This window comes from Lycorma delicatula, chromosome 3, assembly GCF_047948215.1.
Source record: "Lycorma delicatula isolate Av1 chromosome 3, ASM4794821v1, whole genome shotgun sequence".
Classification (NCBI taxonomy): Eukaryota; Metazoa; Arthropoda; class Insecta; order Hemiptera; family Fulgoridae; genus Lycorma; species Lycorma delicatula.
Window position 1 is genome coordinate 113,465,012 of NC_134457.1, and position 22,837 is coordinate 113,487,848.

Below are 22,837 nucleotides of genomic sequence, written 5' to 3' on the forward strand. Positions count from 1 at the left end.
ACCTACTGATTCATAGGCCGTTTGAATCGTGAAAATCGGACGAGTGGTTGCCGAGATATTACGGTGGCACCCCATCGCACCCCCTCCACAATTTCCTAACGGTCTCCCAGGGGCACTGAAAATATTATCATGCGACGGGTATCACTGGGAGCGGATGGGGTTACCTTCACGGGTGGGGTCAAAAAAATTGATCAGAGTACTACGGCCGACCGTTTTCGTGATATTTCCGATTTTCGTCCGAAAATTCGGATGCGGTTAAAAAGCACTAAATTTTCCCAAAACTATATATTTAAATATATATAAACAAGTATACACCTGACCACCACGAGACGTGTACTAACAAATCGAGATTTTCCAAAGAGAGATGCACACACAGAAACACATACAGATGCCGTTCAGTAGGGTAATATCTTTTTGTTTATTTAGTTCAATGATTCTAATTAAAGCGCGCATTATATACGATTTTAATATGTAACTTTAGTAATGTATAATACAATAATATGTCCTACCTACGCTTAAGTTTACGATACCTTATGGAAAGGAAGATCGACAACGAGTAAATAGTAGAAAAAGTAAAACTGTACTCAAATTTCTGGTGCGCAATTTGCATATACGATTCAATCACACTTTTTTATTGAAAACAGCCAAAATCTGAGTTACTTATCCGATTAGTTAAAAAATAATCTGCATCCATGACCAACTATTAATATCATTGTACAATCATAATACGAAAATCTTCCGCCTTCACTTTATCCTTTTCGATACGTAAGTGTTATTAAATTACATTTCTATTTATATTGCATTCAACCTGCGCTGAGATACAAATAAACGTTTGCTGATAACTGTTTTAAAACCCGTAACATTTAGCAACTAAATATAATGACTTCGCATTTTAATTTTTTAAATATAACGGTAGAACAGTCTTTACTGATACTATTTAAAATTCATAAAATATTATACTTCGAAAAAATACTTCTAGCCTATTATAAATTCAAATGAATGAGAAATGGTCGAAGAGTATTGACACTGAAGGCATTCGTTATAAAATAACCACAGCAGCACAAATAAGCGAAAGTACGTTTATTCTAAAAATAATAATGTAATTGTTGCTCGCTGTAATTAAACCTGTTAGAAAAAAATGAACTTGCTACTTACTTTTATCTTATTTAAAAAAATAAATAAATAAAGGCATTTTTAAATAAATTAGAAAGGCATTCTAATAAATTCTCAAACAGACCTGCAGGCTTTATTTTTTACATTAATAGTAATTTGTTTTTTAATTTAGTAGTTCTCATGATTTTAGTATCCATAAAACCACCGACCACCGAGCGGAGTAGTAGCGTCTGTCATTCACTTAAAAGTTACTGGGTTCGAATTGCAATCAGGCCTGACATTTTTATTCGTTACGAAAATTAATCTACATCAGTAACGGTAACATCTACTATTAAAATGAATGAATAAATGTCAATTATATTAGTATTCGTATTTATGTGGATATCAAAGAAACAAAATACAATGAGAATTTAATTTAAAAACAAAAATTGTTTAATTAGGAAATAACATATCAAAACAAATACTTGATTGTAACAAATGACACATTTGTAACGTTATAGCTAAACTATTTCCCTCATTTCATGTTTCGTATAAACGTAAGTAATGTGTTACAAAAGACACGTCGCTCGTCAACATTTTATCAGCTGCCTACATTTCCTTATTGAACAATGCCAAAGGAAATATTGCGCCAGAATAACAATATCGCATTTGAATATAACATTATTCATACAGGTATATACATCTGATTTAAAAACATAATTTTACAGATAAAAGAAAAATTTTGTTTTACATTCATTTTAAAAACAATTTTAATATTTTACATTTAAACGCTTACATATTTGCACGCACGCATACATACACTCAGACACACACAAACATTTCTTTAACATTATATAAAATGTTTCAATGTGATATTTTGCATTTGACTTATCTACATTTTTCAACATCCCAGAACCCTTTAAATCAAATCAAAAGATTATCTGCACGTATAACATGATTTAATTTTACCTAATTTACTATTATATATAAATAAATAAAACACTAACAGATTGTTTTTCAATCTACTGATTAATTTTTATTGAAATTTTCTGAAATAAGACTTAAGATTTTTATATTAAAAATGTTCCTTGTAAAAAAATTAACCAATCGATTGTTAATGAACTTTTTTTTACATATACTCAGAAAACTAGGTAATACATTTTTATTAAGACTATGTTTTTACTAAAGAAAATATAAAAACTTAATCTATAATGTAGTTAAGAAAAAATTGAGAAAGAAATGATTTAATCATCATTTGGAACATTTTAGGAGCACGTTTTATTGATCCTATCAAACTTTTTAGTTGTTTAAATAATATTCTTAAAAGCCTCTTCATTTAATTTAAGCACTGAAAAAAGTACTAAGACAAATAGAAATTTTTTCCCAGGTCATATGCATAAATTGATGAAACTCAATTATTTCTTTGTAATAATACCATTTTTTAATGATTTTATTAAAATATTTAAGGAAACAAGTAACTAAACTGATAGAAATTCTACCTCAAAAATAAGAGGATTTCTAAATCCTTTTAAAAAATAAAAATTTATTTTTACGTAATTAAAAGTGCTTTAATAAAAACAGTGAAAAACTTTGGGCAAATTAACGGTGTACCGCCATATTATCATTAAAAAATAAGTAGATATTGCGAAATATGGTTAAATTTCAATAATGACAAAACGTTTTACACTTTTTTATATAAGTGGAAGTTGTGGAGAAAGCTGTAAATGAAAACAAAAGTTCTAATATATTTAATAATATAAAAATTTCCGATTGATTCAGTTACAAGTTGTATAACACTCTCTAAATACAAAAGAGTAACGATTGTCCACGTGCCCCCTGCGATGGCAAGCATGTAGCAATGGTGCCCATGTATGCCGGTGCATGGGAGCTCTGAAAGCTTCGGTGAGCAGAAGCCTGGAGTCAGTGCAGAGACTGCGCATCCGCTCTGCCAGAATATATGCCGGTTCCACCGGCGTACCGGATCGGACATCCAAGATTAGTAGCCCTGGAGTGGGGGTGTACCCCGGCGGCTAGCCTTTCTACAGAAGGGATTAACACAATGAACATACTTGAACAAACAACATACGAGGGTGTTTACGTACGTAAACACCCTCGTTTAGAAACCTCCGATTCGCCACATGCGAAGAGGAAAAAAGTAAGGAATTTGATAAGATAAAGAAAGATGCTGATAGAATCAGTAAAGACTTACGGAAAAGCTTATTTGGTTATAGTGTACCTAAGCCAAGATTTTTAATTGTTACCAAGGAGAATGGAAACTTTCAAAAAGTTAGTCCATTCTTAATCGTTAGAGAAATTACTAATTCTGCTGGTGATCCTGTTAAAGAAATCCGGAAGAATCAACGACATGCAAAGCCAGAAAGTTCAAGCGTTGAAGAAGATCGGTGAATTTGCGGTATCTGTGCAACCGCTTAGCACCCTTAATACATCAAGAGAAGTTGTTTGTCGCGATCTTCTAAATTGTACAGAAAAATTGTACAAGAAATGTCGAGTCAGGGAGTGATTCAGTGTCGCAGACTAACTATGCGAAGAAATGGTGAAGTTCTTCCTTCGGCCTTGCATGTTTTAACATTTAATAGGCCGAATCTTCATGAAAAGGTGCGAGCTGGCATCCATCGGCTTGATGTACGGGCATTCATACCGCAGCCGATGAGATGTTTTAAGTGTCAACGATTCGGACACACAGCAGCTAGATGTGAAGCACAGGAAATATGTATATGTGGAGTGAAAACACATGAGGGTGACCCATGTAAAGACCCTCCAATCTGCGTTAACTGTAAAGGGCACCACAACTCTCATTCAAGGAACTGCCCTATATATAAATTAGAAACGGCGATTCAGGAAGTTAAAACCCTTCAAATGGTCAGTTATCCTGAAGAAAATTGTTAATCAGCGTACACTTCGATCATCGACTTCTTATGCAGAAGCAGCGGCTGTCCCTTCCACATCTAAAATTAACGTGGAGCAGTTGCTTAACACGATGGCACCAAGTCTTGCGACAATGATTGAAAGAATCATTGATTCAAAGATTGAATCGACTCATCGGATAGAACAAACTAAACATGAGAAGGCTCACTCTCCGTCTGACGCGGTTGACATAAGAGACGCACCAGCGCAGTTTAAAAAACCAGCCAAACCTGCGATTATAAAGCCACCAACTGACTTAAAAATAAAAAATCTTGACTTATCCAGCAAAGAGAAACAGATCACTCCGTCGTCTAGTCACAAGCCTGGCAACGGAAATGGAGGTGCAAGTCATTATTGAGAAAGCACCAGACGTAGAGGATATACAACCTGTACCAATAGAGCCTCCAAAAGCGCAAAGAACAGCTTCGGTGAGACCATCTATTTCAGCAGGACCCAGCACTGCAGTAGAGATAGAATCCAGCTCATCAGCCGCGGAAAGTGCATCGCTTGCTAGATTCCATAGCAACGATGCTAACAGCACCATTGAAGCTTTCATCACCTGATGTAAGCCGGCGAACGTCATTGGCATTAGAAAGAGAAGATGATGCCATGTCCGAGGCCTCGGACACACTGTCATCGGAGGTTGAGGCCGTTCACAGAATGGAAAAACGGTGCAAGAAAGGATGGCCGAAAGGAAAGCCTAGGAAGTAATTTTTTGGATTTGAAGTTATAGAAGAATGTTAAATTTTGAACTTTTTTGATTCATGAGAATGTGAATCACTGAACCTTTTTTGTTTTTTTGTTTTTTTTTTTTTGAAATGGGATGGGGCTAATGACTAAAGTAGTCGATGCCCCTAAAAACCTCAAAAATAAAAAAATTATAAATGTATATAATTATTTAAATGCTTAAATATAGTACGTTTTAATTATCACGTTGATAGATTTACATCCAAAGCCAAAAAAAGTCGCTATTTTGTTTATATTGGTACCATCTTGCTGCTGTCTCAGAGTATGGTTCGTCTACATTTAGAGTAATGCTCTGTAATATGGAATTACAGAAGAAATGACACTTTTCGACAGGTAGAGGGTGTATAAAGAAAACTATTTTATAATTTGAGATACCGTTGTGGCCTTGATAAGCGTCTTTCCTCATACGAACATGAATGTAAACATTGAGGTATTCTGGCATCGGAAAAGAGGCGTAAAGTTGCAAGATTTGTTTTTCTATAAAGCTTTGAAATAGCTCTTCTATTAATGTAGATGTTTGTATTATTGGTCTTTGAGTACCATAAGATAGATTCAGATGTCACATGTCATTTAAATATTTGTAGTCAAGCAACGGGGCCTCTTCGGTTTGTTCCATCGATATAACAAATGAATTATATGACAACAATGATTGATTTATTTGAAATGAGTGTCAACATTTTATTTTGACATAGTAAGATGTTTATTTTTGCAATTTTATTTTACTAGAACATTTGTGTGAAACTGCACACAAATTTATGTTTACTTTTTTTGTGAGTTTTTTTGTCTTCTTTAAAAATGCTCCATCAATAAGTCCCGGATAGGTAGGTGCATATTGTACTTCTACTTTGAAAGTCTATAATATATATTAGGTACGAGACTTCGATGTGTTAATAAAAAAAATACTATGTAGTAATTTTATTTTAGTATTTTTTACACTTTACTTACACTAAATCTTATTTTAGTATTTTTTTGATTGTAAACTAAAATTCTATAATTTCATTTGAATCCTCTTAAATACTTAACTTTATTAAATGGATAATGATCCTGCCAGATTTTTATATATTTATTTTAATTTTTAAAGTTGACATTCTTTAAAACTGCGTCTTCATTATTAATTAAACCAAAAATGATAAAAGTCTTTTACGCATAAATAACTGCAAACTCTTATGTTTTCATTTCTATCACAAGATTCTATTTTTTAGAAAGAAGCAATCATTCTCAAACAAAAGCATCATTTTCAATATTGCGCTCTGAAGTATGTATGTTAGTGAAATAACTGAAAAGATGAAATATCTATGTTAGAAAAAATATGAAACTACTGAATAACTAGTTTTTTTTGACCAGCGATTCCTCTTCTCACTCAATGAAAATGTTATCGACAGAGCGAAGTTCATATTCGTGGAGGACGCAGCATTGTTGTTTTGTTTGGCTATGGACAGAGAATAAGTTACTGTATTTTTTTGAACCTGTAATTTCATTCTGATTACGGTATAATGAACTTACATCACTATATTCATAAATGAAATAAATTTAGAATTAAATTAGAATAAAATTTAAATTTAGAATTCGAAATATTTCTTAAATATTTCGAATATATTCGAAATATTCTCTTCTAATAAAACAACTGTCGAAATCATCTATTTCATATTTATTATGAGGAATATATTTCTTTTTCTCTTTGGCGTTTGAATTAGAGAATCACTAGCCTCTGCTTCGTATCCAAATTTCCTGATGTCAATTACTGCAGACCAGTTTAAGTTTAGCATTCTATAAGCACGTTCGGTCGCTTTCTGTCAGTACTAAAATAAAAAATAAAATTTTTAATTGAAAAATTAAAATAATAAAATTTTTAAATAAAATTTTTAATTGAAAAATTAAAATAATAAAATTTTTAAATAAAAGTTTTAATTTTTTTTATAACAAAATTATATTGACTTTTTAATAATGGAAATACGCTATGTTGGTAATTTCTAAACTTTTTAAAAACTCTAAGAATTACTAATTCTGATTTTGAATTGTTAATGAAAATGACGGGATCGAAAATGAAATAATATATTTTTTTAAAAATGGGAATTTATTTTCATATTTCTCATGCGATTAAATTCTTGCTAACTTTCATCCGTTCAAACCAGTTTACCGGGAATGGCGTTGAATAGTTTTATCTTTGATGAATAATAGCATATTGTATCCAAACAACTTTTATTATAAATCTTTTCTTATCAGGTCCATCATAAGTTTCTTAGCTTCTCTTTGAAATCTTCCTATCAAACACAGCATTTTCTTTTCAGCTTTAGCGTCATTTGTCCCAATTTTCTACCGATTTCAATCCTTGTATTTTGTTTTTTTATTCCTGACTTCATATTCCGAACAGATACAGGTTTCTCTAAACAATTCTATTAATTATACCACGACATCTTCGTTTCATTTCGTTTCTTTAGATTCAATTTTTTTAACATTCACAGATTTCATCATAGTTTAACTAAAAAATGTTATGTGTACAAACAATACGGGTAATATTTTTCACGAAAACGACGGCATTTAATAGCTAAAGGATGAATGAACGTGGCGAACAATGATAATGTTAATGTTTTGAGATATCCTCTTACATTGCTATTAGAAAATTTTTGCAACATTTTAATCTTCATAAACAACTTGTGGGTAACAAGATATTTGCTATAAACAAGACAAATATGTTAACATTTTTATAGCATGTACTGTTAACGGTACGATGTCAATTGTAGCATAAAACTTAGTAACGTGTTGGACGCTACGAGGGTCGTTCTATAATTAAAGAGACAAATGACGACGGCGGAAAAGCTATTTAATAAATTAAGTTGTTTGTACTGACTTATGTTCAAGTTGTCATCCCTGAAATTATCAGCTATTCAAAAAGAATTTTTATTATTATATCCTGTGTTTTTGCAAAATGTCGGCTCCCCTTGAGGCATATACCGCGGGAAAAGAGCATGCTATGATAAGATTTCTATTCTGTGAAATGTAAAACCGGCCAAAATTCACTCGCGCATGTTAAAATAGTACGGTAAAATATATATTACTATAAACGTGTATTACCAAAATTGGAAGTTTCGACTGACGCTCAGCAAATTACTGAAATTTGTAGCGCTACTACCGAAACTGACTAATTATTCATGATAAGTTGAATTACTGGAAGTCATGTTTAAAGGAGATTCCAAGTCAGTCTACTCAAAATCACAAAAATCCGGATTAATACATTTTTAGTTTGCTTAGCTTAGTCATTTTGAACTGGAATCCAAACGTCACAGTATGGAATGGAAACATTCAGTTTGCTCACTAGAAAAAATTCAAAACCTACGCGTCATATTTTTCTGTATGATAACGGTCACCCCCATAAAAGCTTCCGTTCAAAGGCAAGGGAAGCTAATCAATAGTCTAGTCGGAAGCTATCGCCTAATCCACTTCACAATCCCGAACTCGCAATATCAATTTTTTGGGTTTATTTTTACGTGATATCAATGAGCAAGTCAAGGATGACTCATACACCAAGGTAAACAATTCTTCATTACTGGAATAAGAAAGACTGGACAGGTACTTATGAATAAATGAAGCCTGATATGTTGAACAGTAGAGTTAGTTATATTGCCTAATAGTAAAGATTTGATAAAACCGTAATAAATATTGATGGCAATGAAGATATACTGTGGACAGTAAGCAAATAAATCAAGACTTGCTAGGAATTAACTATGGACTATTTACATTGGCTACATTAAACAGAGAGTAGGATACAATTATCAATACTATGTCGGTGTCAAATAAATTCGCTTTGATGGCAACAATAATGCAGGAAGCCTTCGCTGTTAATTTCTACAATGCTACATGAATAGCACAGTACTCTTGAGAAAATTCCATTTATTATTTCTATGCAAATCCAAATAAGTTTTTAAAGCACATATCTTTGCGCTATGCTAGCTACTTTCTTGTCCCATTCTAGGCTTCTATTTGGTAATAATTAGAATTCTTCTTCATCTTTTCTCCTTTTATTTTAAATTGTCATCTATAAATACTGTGTCCAAATGATGTAAAATTACCCACCTATACATATTACCAACGTTTGATATGTAAAGAACTAGCACGATTAGATAAATTGTCTGCGGTCAAGAGGTGTAAAGAATTGACCAGTTCCTTTCTCCTTTAGGAGCATAGCAAAACATTTTAGTATTTACGATGATTTAAAAGAGGATGCTTAAATAAACAAATACTTAATTTTATTATTACTTTTAAATACTACACAGATCTTTAACTATTGTAATCGATGTATACTTATCTGTTTTTCCTTTTATAGAGCTGAAATTTATGTTATTGTAAAGGAATGGAAGAAATTCAAAATAATTTAATAAATTAATGCAAATAATTTTTATAATTAATCATAACCGTCTTCTTCCAAAAGTAATTTTCTGTGTTTTTACTAACATTTAGATTCAATAAAGCTTACAAATTCTCTACTATGAATATTCTTTTATTTTTTTTTATTTTTTGAGGTAGGAACCTCCCGCCCTCCCTACCACACACAAACCCCCTCCATCGCAGACTGAATTTTTAAACAAAAAATACGTTACTAAGGTACTGCATTAACAATATAAAAATTATGAATTGTTTTATTATTTATTTTATAACTAAATTTTACTAAGCCTTTTTAACAATTAAAACATTTTACAGTAAATTAGTATTTAAAAAAAATAAATATTTCAGATGATATTTAATTTGATAATTTCATTATAGAAAATTAGTCTTTTAAGAATGGATCTTTTAATGGTTTACAATGATTCATCGTTATTACTATCTTAAGAGAAAATTAAAATATTTAGAACTACGGGATCGGGTCATACCTTAATAAGTATATATTTACAGTAATGTAAAAACCACAATTTGATTTGCACGTGTGTATGTATATATATATATATATATATATATATATATATAAAGAATTATACCCGGAAAGCAACTTAAAACCGAACCGAGTGTAAAAAAAAGTATATATATATATATATATTAATATATATATATTAATTACAATCAAAATATTTATAAATAATTTAAATACTTAATAATGATTTTAAAACTCCATGTATATAAATCTAACACTATTACATATGCATAGCTGGTAGTAGGTTTGACAGACTGGTAACTTTGTAATCTTTAATTTACTCACTCATAAATAGTGAAAGCGCGCGCGAGCGCGTGAGTGTTTTTTACAAAACAGTAATTTGTTAAGAAAAGACATAGGCTACCTATTACGGTATAAAATTAAATTATCTTAAACAGCATCCCACGACAAAACAAGGAACTAAATATTACTAGCAGATATGTTACATTAGTATTCTAGGAATGAAAAGGTTATTTTATGACAATTATTCGAAAACATATCTTCTTCTTAATTTTATTGTTACTAGACAGAGCAAGCAACATTCCTTTTTCGGCTGAAGGTTATAAATTCAAAATGAAAACGATTAGTAAAAGAATACGAATTAACAAATACGTAAAATTAAATTTATATTAAATGCGTTTGCTTAAAACTACGTTTCCTAAACGTTCACAAATAACCCTATTCAGCTAAAAGTGCGGATTGCAGAATATGTTACAAAATGTGATAAAGAATAAAAATTTACGAATTCAGTACTTCCTACCCGATGGAAAGTCATCAAAAACTTTTGCAAAGTGTTCAAACCTTTTACTAAATCATATCTTACTCTTTCTGCATTTATGTACGACTGTTAGACCTTCTATAACAGAGAAAATACGTTATATGACATTCTGAACGATTCATCTTTTTTTTCAGCTACAGATTATTTTTTAGGTCTCACATTTTTTTAAAATTAGGAACCCATATGAAATAAAAAATTTGGGGTTTCTTAAATAATTTTAAATTCATAAATCTTATATATAAAGCTGAAAGTTTGTGCTCGTTCTCGCATCACGCAAGATCCAGCCAACCGATTGCTTTCAAATTTTCTGGATACATTTCTGTTATTGCAGGGAAGATTTTAGCCATAGATCAAGGCCCTAGTTCCATTCGGAGGTTAAGTTGTGAATTAAAGATATTTATTAAAGAAAAAGAAATTAATCCATTATTATATTTCTGATACTATGGAAGTTGAAATAGGTTTTGGAATTTTCTCGTCAAACGTATGTATACTTAGTTTCCATAGTTACTACTATTCTGTCTTTTGTAATTTAGTTTCTTTTTCATTCAGGCTGAATACTTTAATTTTTACTTTTAGTATTATTCTTACAAACATGAGGTAACGATAAATGCGGGAATCCCTTGGGCTAAACGATCGGATGAGATAAACGAGCCGCGATCGGCTCGCTTTATTTGTTAAATAAAGTTTAAAAAAGTAATAAAAGTGACTTCAAATATTTCACTAAAAAGCTAAAGATAACACTTTATAAATTCTCTTAATTTCTACTTTCTAAGTCGATTCCAAATTAAAGACAGGTGAATGTTTCTAACATAATTATCCTTAGTTTATTGCCGAAATCAAAATTTGAAAACGGATGAGAAAAAGCATTATTTCATTTTCTAATATATAGGTACTTTTAAGTCAATTTCATAATCTCTTTAGTTTATTTTATATTTGGTTTTATTTTCACTTAGAACTTTAGCCGTACAAAAATGGTGCCTATATGATATAAGACTGCTCTCAAGAAAATGCAAGAAATCAAAACGCGAGAAATATTTTGATAAACATTTTATAACATTGCAAAAAAAAGATGTACAGAAACGATGTAGACAAACTGCTGCCGAGCGTAAGCTAAGACTGTCTAGAATGTGGAATTAAGTATTATAATTTTTATCCTAATTTTTCCCACTAATTTCTTGAATTCTTGTGAAATTCCTATGAATTTCAAGACGACATAAGTCTGCATATTAATGTCTACGCATTTACTCCAAAACAAAATTACACTGATACTATCAGAATAAATTCATCTACAAAATTAAAAAATAATCAACCGTTTAAAAAATATATACGATTATACTGAAAATATATCGATAGTCGTTTAAAATGGAAAGCCATTATATTTGTGATGGAAGTCAATTTTTACTCCACTTTTTTTCTGTTTAGCCTCCGGAACCAACGTCAGGATTACTTCAGAGAATGAATGAAGATGATATGTATGAGTGTAAATGAAGTGTAGTCTTGTACAATCTCAGGTCGGCCATTTCTGAGATATGTGGTTAATTGAAACCCAACCACCAAAGAACACCGGTATCCACGATCTAGTATTCATATCCGTATAAAAGTAATTGCCTTTACTAGGATTTGAATCGTAGAATTCTGGACTTCGAAAATCACTTATTTACGAAGACACCATTAGACCAACCCGGTAGGTTTTTACTATCCTTACGTCAACATATCTATTGAAACATTAAGCAAAATATTCGTAATGAAAAAAGAGGGTGCAGAAATCCAAACTATTTTTTTTTTTTTAAATTCTGCAAATCAAAAAATGGCTATAACGGCTTAAAAGTCACTGAATAATATGTTAAACTGTTTTGTTTTTCTAATCGTCACATACCTAGCCCCATATAGCTCAGTCCAGTAGATCAGTTCATACTAATTAATTTTGATTATGATTCGTTGTATTTTTTTACATATTTCTCAACTATCGATCTTTAATTTTATTTTTCTTTTGAATTCCAGAGATAAAATTTTATTTTATTTTGGATATCACATCTTTTCTTCATTCAAACTACATTTTTTTTTTAATGATTAAACTGTTCCTGAAATAAAGTAGAAAACGTTCAGAAACAGGTTACAGAAAATTATTTAAAATCTAAAACTAATGGTCAATAAACAATATTTATAACTAAAAAAGAGTACTTTTTAATAGTACTCGTATTGATAAAATTAATATAACTGTCTAAAAAACTGAAATATCGTTTTAAATTATCATAGTTGAAAATGTAAATTAGCTTAAAAACCAACCTGAACTACTGAAACATCCAACTCAATTTATCCAATCGAGTTTGAAGGTTTCACTGGTTCAGGCTGTTTACCAGTTTACTTTACCCTTTCTACAGTGATTATCTAAACAAATATTTCATCTTCTGTCAACAGTTATTTTTATTATATAAAAACAACTCTTTTGAAGTGTTTCCTACGTACTGTATATTCAGTAGTTAATTATTATCATAATGTTTTGCATCGTTCATTACCACCTTTTTTTTATTCCTTATCTATCTACTGATGATGATAAATGATAAACAAACCAAAATAACTATCCTGTTTTATATTTTAAATAAGTTTTTGTGAACGATTTTTGAATATTTTCTACTTTTTTTTTATCAACGATAAATTTTTTTGATAATGAATTAATTGATATTTAAAAACCTTTTGTTTAATAATTGCAGTTTCCACGAAAATATCTATTATATCATTTATTAGCTTTTAGAAATATATTTTTCACACACAGATAATATATTGCTACCAATCCCGTTAACAGGTTATCGTACATTTATTAAACTATTTACACTAGATACCGAACTCGTGCATTTGAAAAAATTCAAATGCCGTTTTGGAAAAAATACGTCACCGTTTTTATTAGGTTTTTCAAATCATTATGTACCCGTTGTAATTTGCACGAATGAGATGAATTCTCTGATACCCATTTACAATAATCAGTGCAAACGTTCTGGAATTACAGACCAACATAAAAATACTTCCTAAAACAGATTAATTTAACAGGCACAATCTATAATAGTCTCCTCTTATACTACACAATAAATATTCTAATATATTTTTCTATATTTGTTAATAATAATTTTTTTTAAATAGTTTCCTGTGTTAAAAATAATGACTAACAAGAAAGAAGATAATTTTGTGACAAAATTATTAATCCAATCCAATCAAATTTAAACTAACTGCTTTAATTATGTACATTAATAAATAATTCCGATTAATTAATATGATAGTATGAGAAATCTGGAAAATGGATTTTTTTTTTTTTTTATGAAAGAGCGGGCATCTAAAGCTATGGTCATTAGCCCAATGAAATTGACAAAAGATCCATGAAAAAAAATCTAACCCAAATTCGAAGCTGGGGCCTCCACACAAAATGCCGAGACGCTACCTACTCAGCTAAGAAGGTCGGCAAAACTTGATTGTTCGTAAAGTTAATTACTAATCGATAATTTTAGACATAATAAAATTATGAATGATAAAATAAAATAAAATGTAAATTTCTTAATTGAATGTAATATTTTCTTTTTTTTTACAAATTATTACGATTAGTAATAAAAGGACACCAAATAATTTTAAAAAAGTTAAAATTTTTAGTAGAATAACAAAAAAAAAACCAGCAACTACATCAAAATAATATCCGCTAAAAGAGACAGAAAAAGAACTATTTTTGTTTTGGTTCTTTAAATATTTATCTAGGGCAGTAAACTAATAATTAATAAAAAAATAAATAAGTAGCGACTATAGGCGGCTATTTTTAAGATCAGACATTTAAAGCATGTCTCATTAATAATTAATAAGGTTTTTTATAAACGGCCTTGATAATTCAATTATCAAAAGTGCCTTTAGTGAGTATATTTAAAATACCTGTAATGCATAGTTATGCATAACACAATTTTCTATCAGTTTTTAAAATATCAACAGTTTCACAAATTGTAAAAAATGAATTTTCACCGCTTTGCACTAATTTAATAAATAAATAATAAAAAAAGTGTATACTACTTTTGTTTGAGTAACACGGCAACACGATTTCAACGTATTTAATTTCAGAATATAACATTTATAACAAAGGAATAATATAAAAGTAACTATGAAAAATAAAAATATTTTCTAGTTATTACTGGAAAATGTATTATAAATTCTAAAAGTAATTTGAATATTTAGTAACAGTCGGAGATTGGAATGCAAGCATTGGAAAAGACAAGGAAAGAAATATTGTGGGCGAATATGAGCTAGGCAAAAGGAACGAAAGAGGGGACAGATTTATAGAGTTTTGCACGAAGTATAATTTAGTAATTGCCAACACCCAGTTTAAAAATCGTAATAGAAGAATATACTCATGGAAAAAGCCAGGTGGTACTGCAATGTTCATGGTTAAGCAAAGATTTAGAAATCAACTCGTCGACTACAAAGCTTACCCTGGAGCAGACATTGATAGCGACCATAATTTAGTGATAATGAAATGTAGATTGGGGTTTAAAAACCTGAAGAAAAGGTGTCAGATGAATCGGTGGAATTTAGAGAACCTTGAGGAAGAGGAAGTAAAGAAGATTTTTGAGGAGGACGTCGTAAGAGGTCTGAGTAAAAAATGTACGGTAGAAAATGTAGAAAAAGAATGGAAGAATATTAAAAAGGAAATTCTTAAATCAGCAGAAGCGAACTTAAGCGGAACAAAGAGAACTGGTAGAAAACCTTGGATATCAGAGGATATATTGCAGCTGATGTACATAGAAAATATAAGAATGCTAGTGATGAAGAAAGTAAAAGACCTATCGACAATTAAGAAATATTATAAACAGAAAGTGCAAAATAGCGAAAGAAGAATGGATTAAATAAAAGTAATTATAAGTGGAAAGAGAAATGATCATTGGTAAAATAGACGGAGCATACAGGAAAGTTAAGGAAAATTTTGTGATACATAAATTAAAATCTAATAATGTGTTAAACAAAGATGGTACACCGATTTATAATACGAAAGGAAAGATCGATACGTAGGTGGAATATATTGAAGAGTTATACGGAGGAAATGAATTAGAAAATGGTGTTATAGAGGAAGAAGAGGAGGTCGAAGAGGATGAAAAGGGAGATACAATACTGAAATATGAATTTAAGAGAGCATTAAAAGATTTGAATAACAGAAAGGCTCCTGGGATAGACAGGATACCTGTAGAATTACTGCGCAGTGCAGGTGAGGAAGAATTTATAGATTATACTAACTGGTGTGTAATATTGATGATAAAGAGGAAGTTCCGTCAGAGTTCAAATAGAGTATTATAGCCATGATACCAAAGAAAGCAGGAACGGATAAATGTGAAGAATACAAGACAGTTAGCTTAACTAGTCATGCATCAAAAATCTTAACTAGAATTCTGTACAGAATAATTGAGAGGAGAATGGAAGAAGTGTTAGGAGAAGACCACTTTGGTTTCAGGAAAAATATAGGGACAGGGGAAGCAATTTTAGCGCTTAGATTAATAGTAGAAGGAAGATTAAAGAAAAACAAACCAACATACTTGGCATTTATAGACCTAAGTCATTCGATAACGTAGACTGGAATAAAATCTTCAACATTTAAAAAAAATTATGGTTCAAATACAGAGATAGAAAAATGATTCCTAATATTTACAGGTACCAAACAGCAACAATAATTATGGAAGAACATAAGAAAGAAGCCGTAATAAGAAAGCGAGTCTGACAAGGATGTTCCCTATCCCCGTTACTTTTTAATCTTTACGTAGAACTAGCAGTTAATGATGTTAAAAAACAATTTAGATCCTGAGTAACAGTACTGAGTGAAAAGTAAAGATGCTACGATTTACTGATGATGTAGTAATTCTAGCGGAGAGTAAAAAAAATTAGAAAAAACAATGAACGGCATGGCTGAAGTCCTACGCAAGAACTACCGCATGAAAATAAACAAGAACAAAACGAAAATAATGAGATGTAGTAGAAATAATGTAGATGGACCACGAATATAAAAATAGGAAGAGAGAATATTATGGAGGTAGAAGAATTTTGTTATTTGGGAAATAAAATTACTAAAGATGGACGAAGCAGAAGCGATATAAAATGCCGAATAGCACAAGCTAAACGAGCCTTCAGTCAGAAATATAATTTGCTTACATCAAAAATTAATTTAAAATTAGGAAAATATTTTTGAAAGTATATGTTTGGAGCTTAACTGTATGTGGAAGTGAAACTTGGAGATCGGAGTACCCGAGAAGAAAAGATTAGAAACTTTTGAAATGTGAGGCTATAGGAGAATGTTAAAAATCAGATGGTTGGATAAAGCAACAAATGAAGAGGTGTTGCGACAAACTGATGAAGAATCTTTTAGAAAAATATAGTTAAAAGAAGAGACAGACTTATAGGCCACATATTAAGGCATCCTGGAATAATCGCTTTAATATTGGAGGGACAGGTAGAAGGGAAAGATTGTGCAGGCAGAGAACGTTTGGAATATGTAAAATAAATTGTTAGGGATGTAGGATGTAGGAGGTATATTGAAATGAAACGACTAGCACCAGATAGGGAATCTTGGAGGGCTGCATCAAACCAGTCAAAGAATACAAAAAAATTGGATACAATCTTTTTAGCTTGAAGCAATAAAAAATTTAATTTTATAAAACCTCTGTGCATATATACAACAAACAAACTTTTCTAATTTAAAAAATTGTAGAAACAGAAAGCATAAAAAATATGAGTTATAGAGACTTATTAAAGATTAAATACACCAGGGAAATTTATGTAATGGTTGACTGTAAACAATAAAAAATATTGTGTGAAATTTATCAATGGTTTAAAAAATTAATCTCATATCAAGAATAATATTTTTAAATTAACACATTGTTTACTCAGTATCAAATAGAAATAAAAGAATGATAACATATAGTAAAGTATTATTTTGTACGAACGTAATAGTGTTTTCATAAGCAATTTTTTTAATTCACTAACAATTCTAAAATACAGATTATATAAAAACTACTGTATTGATAGCATAATTGCTGTATTGATAATAATAAAACCTCGTGTAAAACTCTCGACTTCAAAAATCAGCTGATTACTGTTTTTTGCTACTTTGTAACCTGGTATACATTCCGTGGCGTGAGTCGTAGCGTCTCGGCCTTTCATCCAGAGGTCCCGAGTTTGAATCCCGGTCAGACATGGCATATTTACACACGCTACAACTCATTCATCTCAACCTCTGAAGCAATGCCTAACGGTGAACCCGGAGATTAAAAAAAAACCTTGTATACATAAATAAAAATATATAATTTCCAACAAATAGAATAATTTACTACACATCAGAATACAACAAAAATAACGCACATAGATGAGGGAAATAAGCATTGTTAAAATTATTAAACCCTTACAAACGTTTCATACATTCTAAAAACTTCAAGTTTGATAATGGAAGAATTAATTCAAGTTTTTTACTTCCTTGAACAAAGTAAAGAAAGTATTATGATCGCGAAAAAATCCGGTTTCCAGATTTCAACGGAAATATCCATTTTGACCATCCATGAATCCATATTGATTAGTTTTGGCGTGACGTCTGTACGTACATACGTACGTACCTCGGCATAACTCAGAAACGATTAGACGTATGTTGAAATTTTGGATTTAGAACAGTTGTAACAAATAGGTGTGCACTTCCCTTTTTGACTGCAATTGACTCAACCAAAAGTGTCCAAAAAAACACAAAATCAAAAAAAAATTGTATTTTGGACTTTTTCTCAACTGCAGTGATAAGACCTCATTGAGAGCTTTCAACAATATCATAAGTGGTACCTATTTTCATTGGTTCCACAGTTATAGCCAAATAAAATTTTAATTACTGAAATATTTCGATCTTAGGGAAAGGCACATCGGTTCGAATCAGACTTCATCTCCTTTTTTTAATTTAAATATATTGATTTATTAATAATAATTAACCTTTGTAAAAAAATTTTTAAGATGAAATTTTTTTTGTCTTCAGTCTTTTGACTGGTTTGATGCAGCTCTCCAAGATTCCCTATCTAGCGCCAGTCGTTTCATTTCGGTATACCCCTACATCCCTAACAATTTGTTTTACACATCCAAACGTTGCATACCTGCGCTTTTTCCCATCTACATGTCCCTCCAATATTAAAGCGACTATTCCAAGATGCCTTAATATGTGGATTATAAGTCTGTCTCTTCTTTTACTATATTTTTCCAAATGTCTCTTCATCAATTTGCCGCAACACCTCTTCATTTTTCACTTTATCCACCCATCTGATTTTTAACATTCTCCTACAGTACCACATTTCCAAAGCTTCTCATCTTTTTTCTTCTCAGGTACTTCGATCGTGCAAGTTTCACTTCCATGTAAAAGCCATACTCCAAACATATACTTTCAAAACTGTTTTCCTAATTTTAAATTAATTTTTTATGTAAGCAAATTATATTTATGACTGAAGGCTCGTTTCGCTTGTGCTATTCGGCATTTTATATCGCTCCTGCTTTGTCCATCTTTAGCAATTCTACTTCCCAAATAACAAAATTATAACAAAATAAATAAATAACAAAATCTATCTCCGTAATACTTTCTCTTCCTATTTTTATATTGAACAGTCCATTTACATTATTTCTACTGTATTTCATTACGATGAATAATAATTCAATAATAACAACAAAAAAAAAGTAATAAAATATATCGGAAGTTTTAAATGAAATAAAATTTCACGTACTTTTCATTTAAAAAAAAAAAGTGTAAATGTAATTTAATAGGCGAACAAGGAAGTCATGAGTTGTCCATTTTAGCATGATATTTAATGATAAAAAATGTAACTTACTTTAGTGCAATTACTCAAATCTAATTTAAGAGTAAACATTTTAATTACTTTCTGTATAGACTGACTTCACCTTAATCCGAAAAAAAATAATTGTTTAAATAAACATTATTTATTAATGAGCGATGTTCGTGGATCCCATTATACTCGCCGTATTAATATAATAAAATCTGCCATATATCGGTCTTAAAATAATGACAGCGATTTACACTACATAGTAAACAACTGGAAAAAAGAAATTATTAAAATTTTTGCAAGACTTGTTTCAGTTATTGTTAATATCATTTAACTGTACATGAAATTCTTTATTTTGAGCGATCACAGCCTGTTGATAGATATACTTCTGTTAGTTTAATGTAAATAAAAATAGAAACAGTAAGAAGCCAGAAACATTTGAAATTTAACACTGACCTGCGAATGGAGTGTACAACTACTTTCCAACGATTGAGCATTTTCAGTCCCTTTTCCTTAAGAGCGTAAGCTCTGGGCATCTTGCCAGTAGTCTTCACATTCCAGTTCTTCACTTAATTCATTTATCATTTATCACTTTTCACTTATTACTTTTATTTAAATAGAGAAAAAATATTTTTTATTTTCATAATAATCATTATTTTCATTCCATAATAACTACCAAATACAACGCATTTTAGTGATTATTTTAAAGTGTTTACAAGAAAAGAATACCATTATATTTCTTTTATTCGTCGGTCTACCTACGATAAATTGAAATATTAAACACGTAGAAAGTTTAAACTGTATTAACGGTATCAAATTTATCTGCAATAAATATTTTAAAAAAGTATAATCTCTTAATTTATAAAATTCAGGAATCTGATAATTTATACAGTCCCTCCCCCCGTGCCAGTATACTGTGCAATTGAAAGGCTGTCTACTAACACGTCATTCCTAAACTGCACAACCGGTTTTAATAAATTTCTTAAGTCGATTTACTATTAGCCTAATACAAATTAATATAAATTAATTTATGTTATATTGTTTTCTATACAGGAAATAACTATATAACAGAGCAGAGGTAAATTAATACAAAACGGGCTCTAATTTTACGCAGTAATTATTTAACGAGTCTACGTATGACGTAGCGGCGATATTGGCCGTCACCAATTATATATATGCCGTAACTTTTCACAAGCGGTTCATGTCAATAAGAAGAGAATTAATAAAAAGAAGAGATTAGTATATTCAAGTACACCCAGATTATTTCCAATGCTAATTAGGTATATGCCATACAACTAAAAACCGAGCCTTAGGCGTCCCATTCTTTCGAAAATAATCAGTTTTCCTCTTTTTCATACGTACGCTCCGTACTCTACTGCGTGAAATATATACTTATTCTACAGGAATATCTTCAATAACTGAATTAATGGGTGAACTATATTCTAGTTGACATTCACTCGTCCGAAGAATTAAGAAATGTTTTTGCTCACATGAACTACGACGGTTGACATCACCTCGCTAGGCGAGTCCAACATCAGAAGTCAAAGCTTATTTAGAAATACTTTGTAAATTAGTAGAAAGCGGATTTATAATATAAAAGAAAAGAAAGATTTATTATGTTTCATAGGGTGGAGACGCTTTTTAGGTACGTATTTAATTAGCTTGGAGACGAAATTCAAACGATATGGATGTAGCATCGCCCCTCTTGTTTCGTTTTTACCATTTATTGCTTGAATGTCTTTATATAATGAATAATAATACATTTAAGCCCTATAAAACGTTGAACAACTTTTTCTAAAAGTTTTTCGGTCGAATGGTATTTGTTTGTGGCAAAGCGACATAAAAAACTTAGTATCATTAAGTTGCAATTTTTTATATCGTGACGATTGCAAAACAGATCGGCTATTTGAAATTTTTTATGTTAATTTTGCTTCTTTTAAGTAAATAGCGACAATAGTTAAGTTATATCGACTGCAAAATGTGTCCCGATGAATTGGAAACATGCAGTACAATAACAGTTACATAAAATCGTTATAGCCTCGGTTTAAATTTCAGTTATTTTATAAAACAAATGTTAAGCAAGTTGAATTCCATCTTTTCGAGAAAGAGATATGAAACAGGCAAAACTGAGATACGGATAGTGTATATACAAATTAAAAAAAAAATAATCTATATAATATTTCATATATGTAGTCTAAATCCGTTAGGGTATCTTTATCCTGGTAATCAAGGGAGTTTGGGAGGAAAAATTGTTTTTATTCGATCATGCGTTATCAGGTGAGTGAATCTGAATGAATTTTCAATACATTAGCCAAGCCATTATAAAACAATAGGTTATCATTTTATAATCAGGTAAACTTATAGACCTAACATCTCGATGTCTACTACGTATCCATACAATTTTTAGATCATTAAATATTAGATATTTTTATAAATTATTTTTTTTTAATTTGAAAATACATTAATTAAAATATCCTGTGAATAATCTTATTGTAACATCAGTATACATGCAGTGAGCTTAATGTTTTAGTAATTTTTCAATTTTTGTCCTTTATTACAAACAATAATTATTATTGTTTCAATTACTACCCTTTGAATAATGATATATAGTGGTTAAATATTTCCTAAGCGAACCGCTAAAGTAATTTAGTTCGGTGATAATTTTTTTCATATTAATTTCGACAAAATTTTAATATTTATACAAAATTTGATTCATTATCAACAATCCTGAATAAATACAAAAATTAACTTTCCCTAAGCTTTTCTTGTGTGATATTTCATTGCTCTTTTCAAACGTCCAACTTTTAACTTAACAGTCTTTATACAAAAAAGATAAATAATAATTTGTATTATGGATTTAAAACTGATCGTTAATTTAAAAAAAAACTAAATCATTAGAATTTATTGATCTAAATATGTTCATCAACTGTAATGTTTGTAAAAATTGTAACTCTTACGAAGTCTAATTATTTGCTAAATGGGTTGTCAGTCTAGATAAGAAGATTGGTATCACAGGCTATATTACAAGCAGACATTTTTCCTTTTGTTTAAGTGATTAGTAAAGTTGATTATTGATTATTTTTATTTATTTTTATTTTTAAATAATTTGATAGTCAGTTTCAATAAAATAGTTATTGAAAGAATTACTATTTTGAGTCTCGGCAAGACAGGAATTTTTTTTTTAATTTTTTTTGTATTGAACTATGTATTTTAACAAAATTATTAAAATCTCTATCGTACGTATATAATTTTTTAGCAGGATGGTTATGGGAAGGAAGAAGAATTTCTATGAAAACTGCTGATAATCACGGCTTTCTATTAGAGAAGAATAATCGTAAGTTTTACGGTAAAACAACTACTCTGATAAGTACAAAGCACTACCGTATTTCTGCATGTGTGAAAGACTTCATTCCTTAATGAGTCGAGGTTACCGACCGAGAGGAAAACTAATTTTTTTCCATCGAGTGGGTTATAAATTATAACTAAGATATAACTTTCCAAAGATAGGCTTTTTCTTTCGAGATAACTATCATAATAATAAAAAAATAAGCGTTTCGCCTTTCAAAACGCATCATCAGTAGTTAG

General features: G+C 30.2%; 1 protein-coding gene across 1 annotated transcript in view; it reads right to left on the bottom strand.

Annotated features, from left to right (window-relative positions):
- The window catches only part of Dhit (regulator of G protein signaling double hit), a 108,063-nt gene extending 88,243 nt beyond the window's left edge, over nt 1-19,820 (bottom strand). Inside the window, exon 1 of the mRNA XM_075358951.1 lies at nt 19,709-19,820. Coding sequence (XP_075215066.1) covers nt 19,709-19,788 — 80 coding nt within the window. The 5' untranslated portion in view covers nt 19,789-19,820. The remainder of the gene's footprint in view (nt 1-19,708) is intronic.
- Between the last annotated feature and the right edge of the window lie 3,017 nt (nt 19,821-22,837).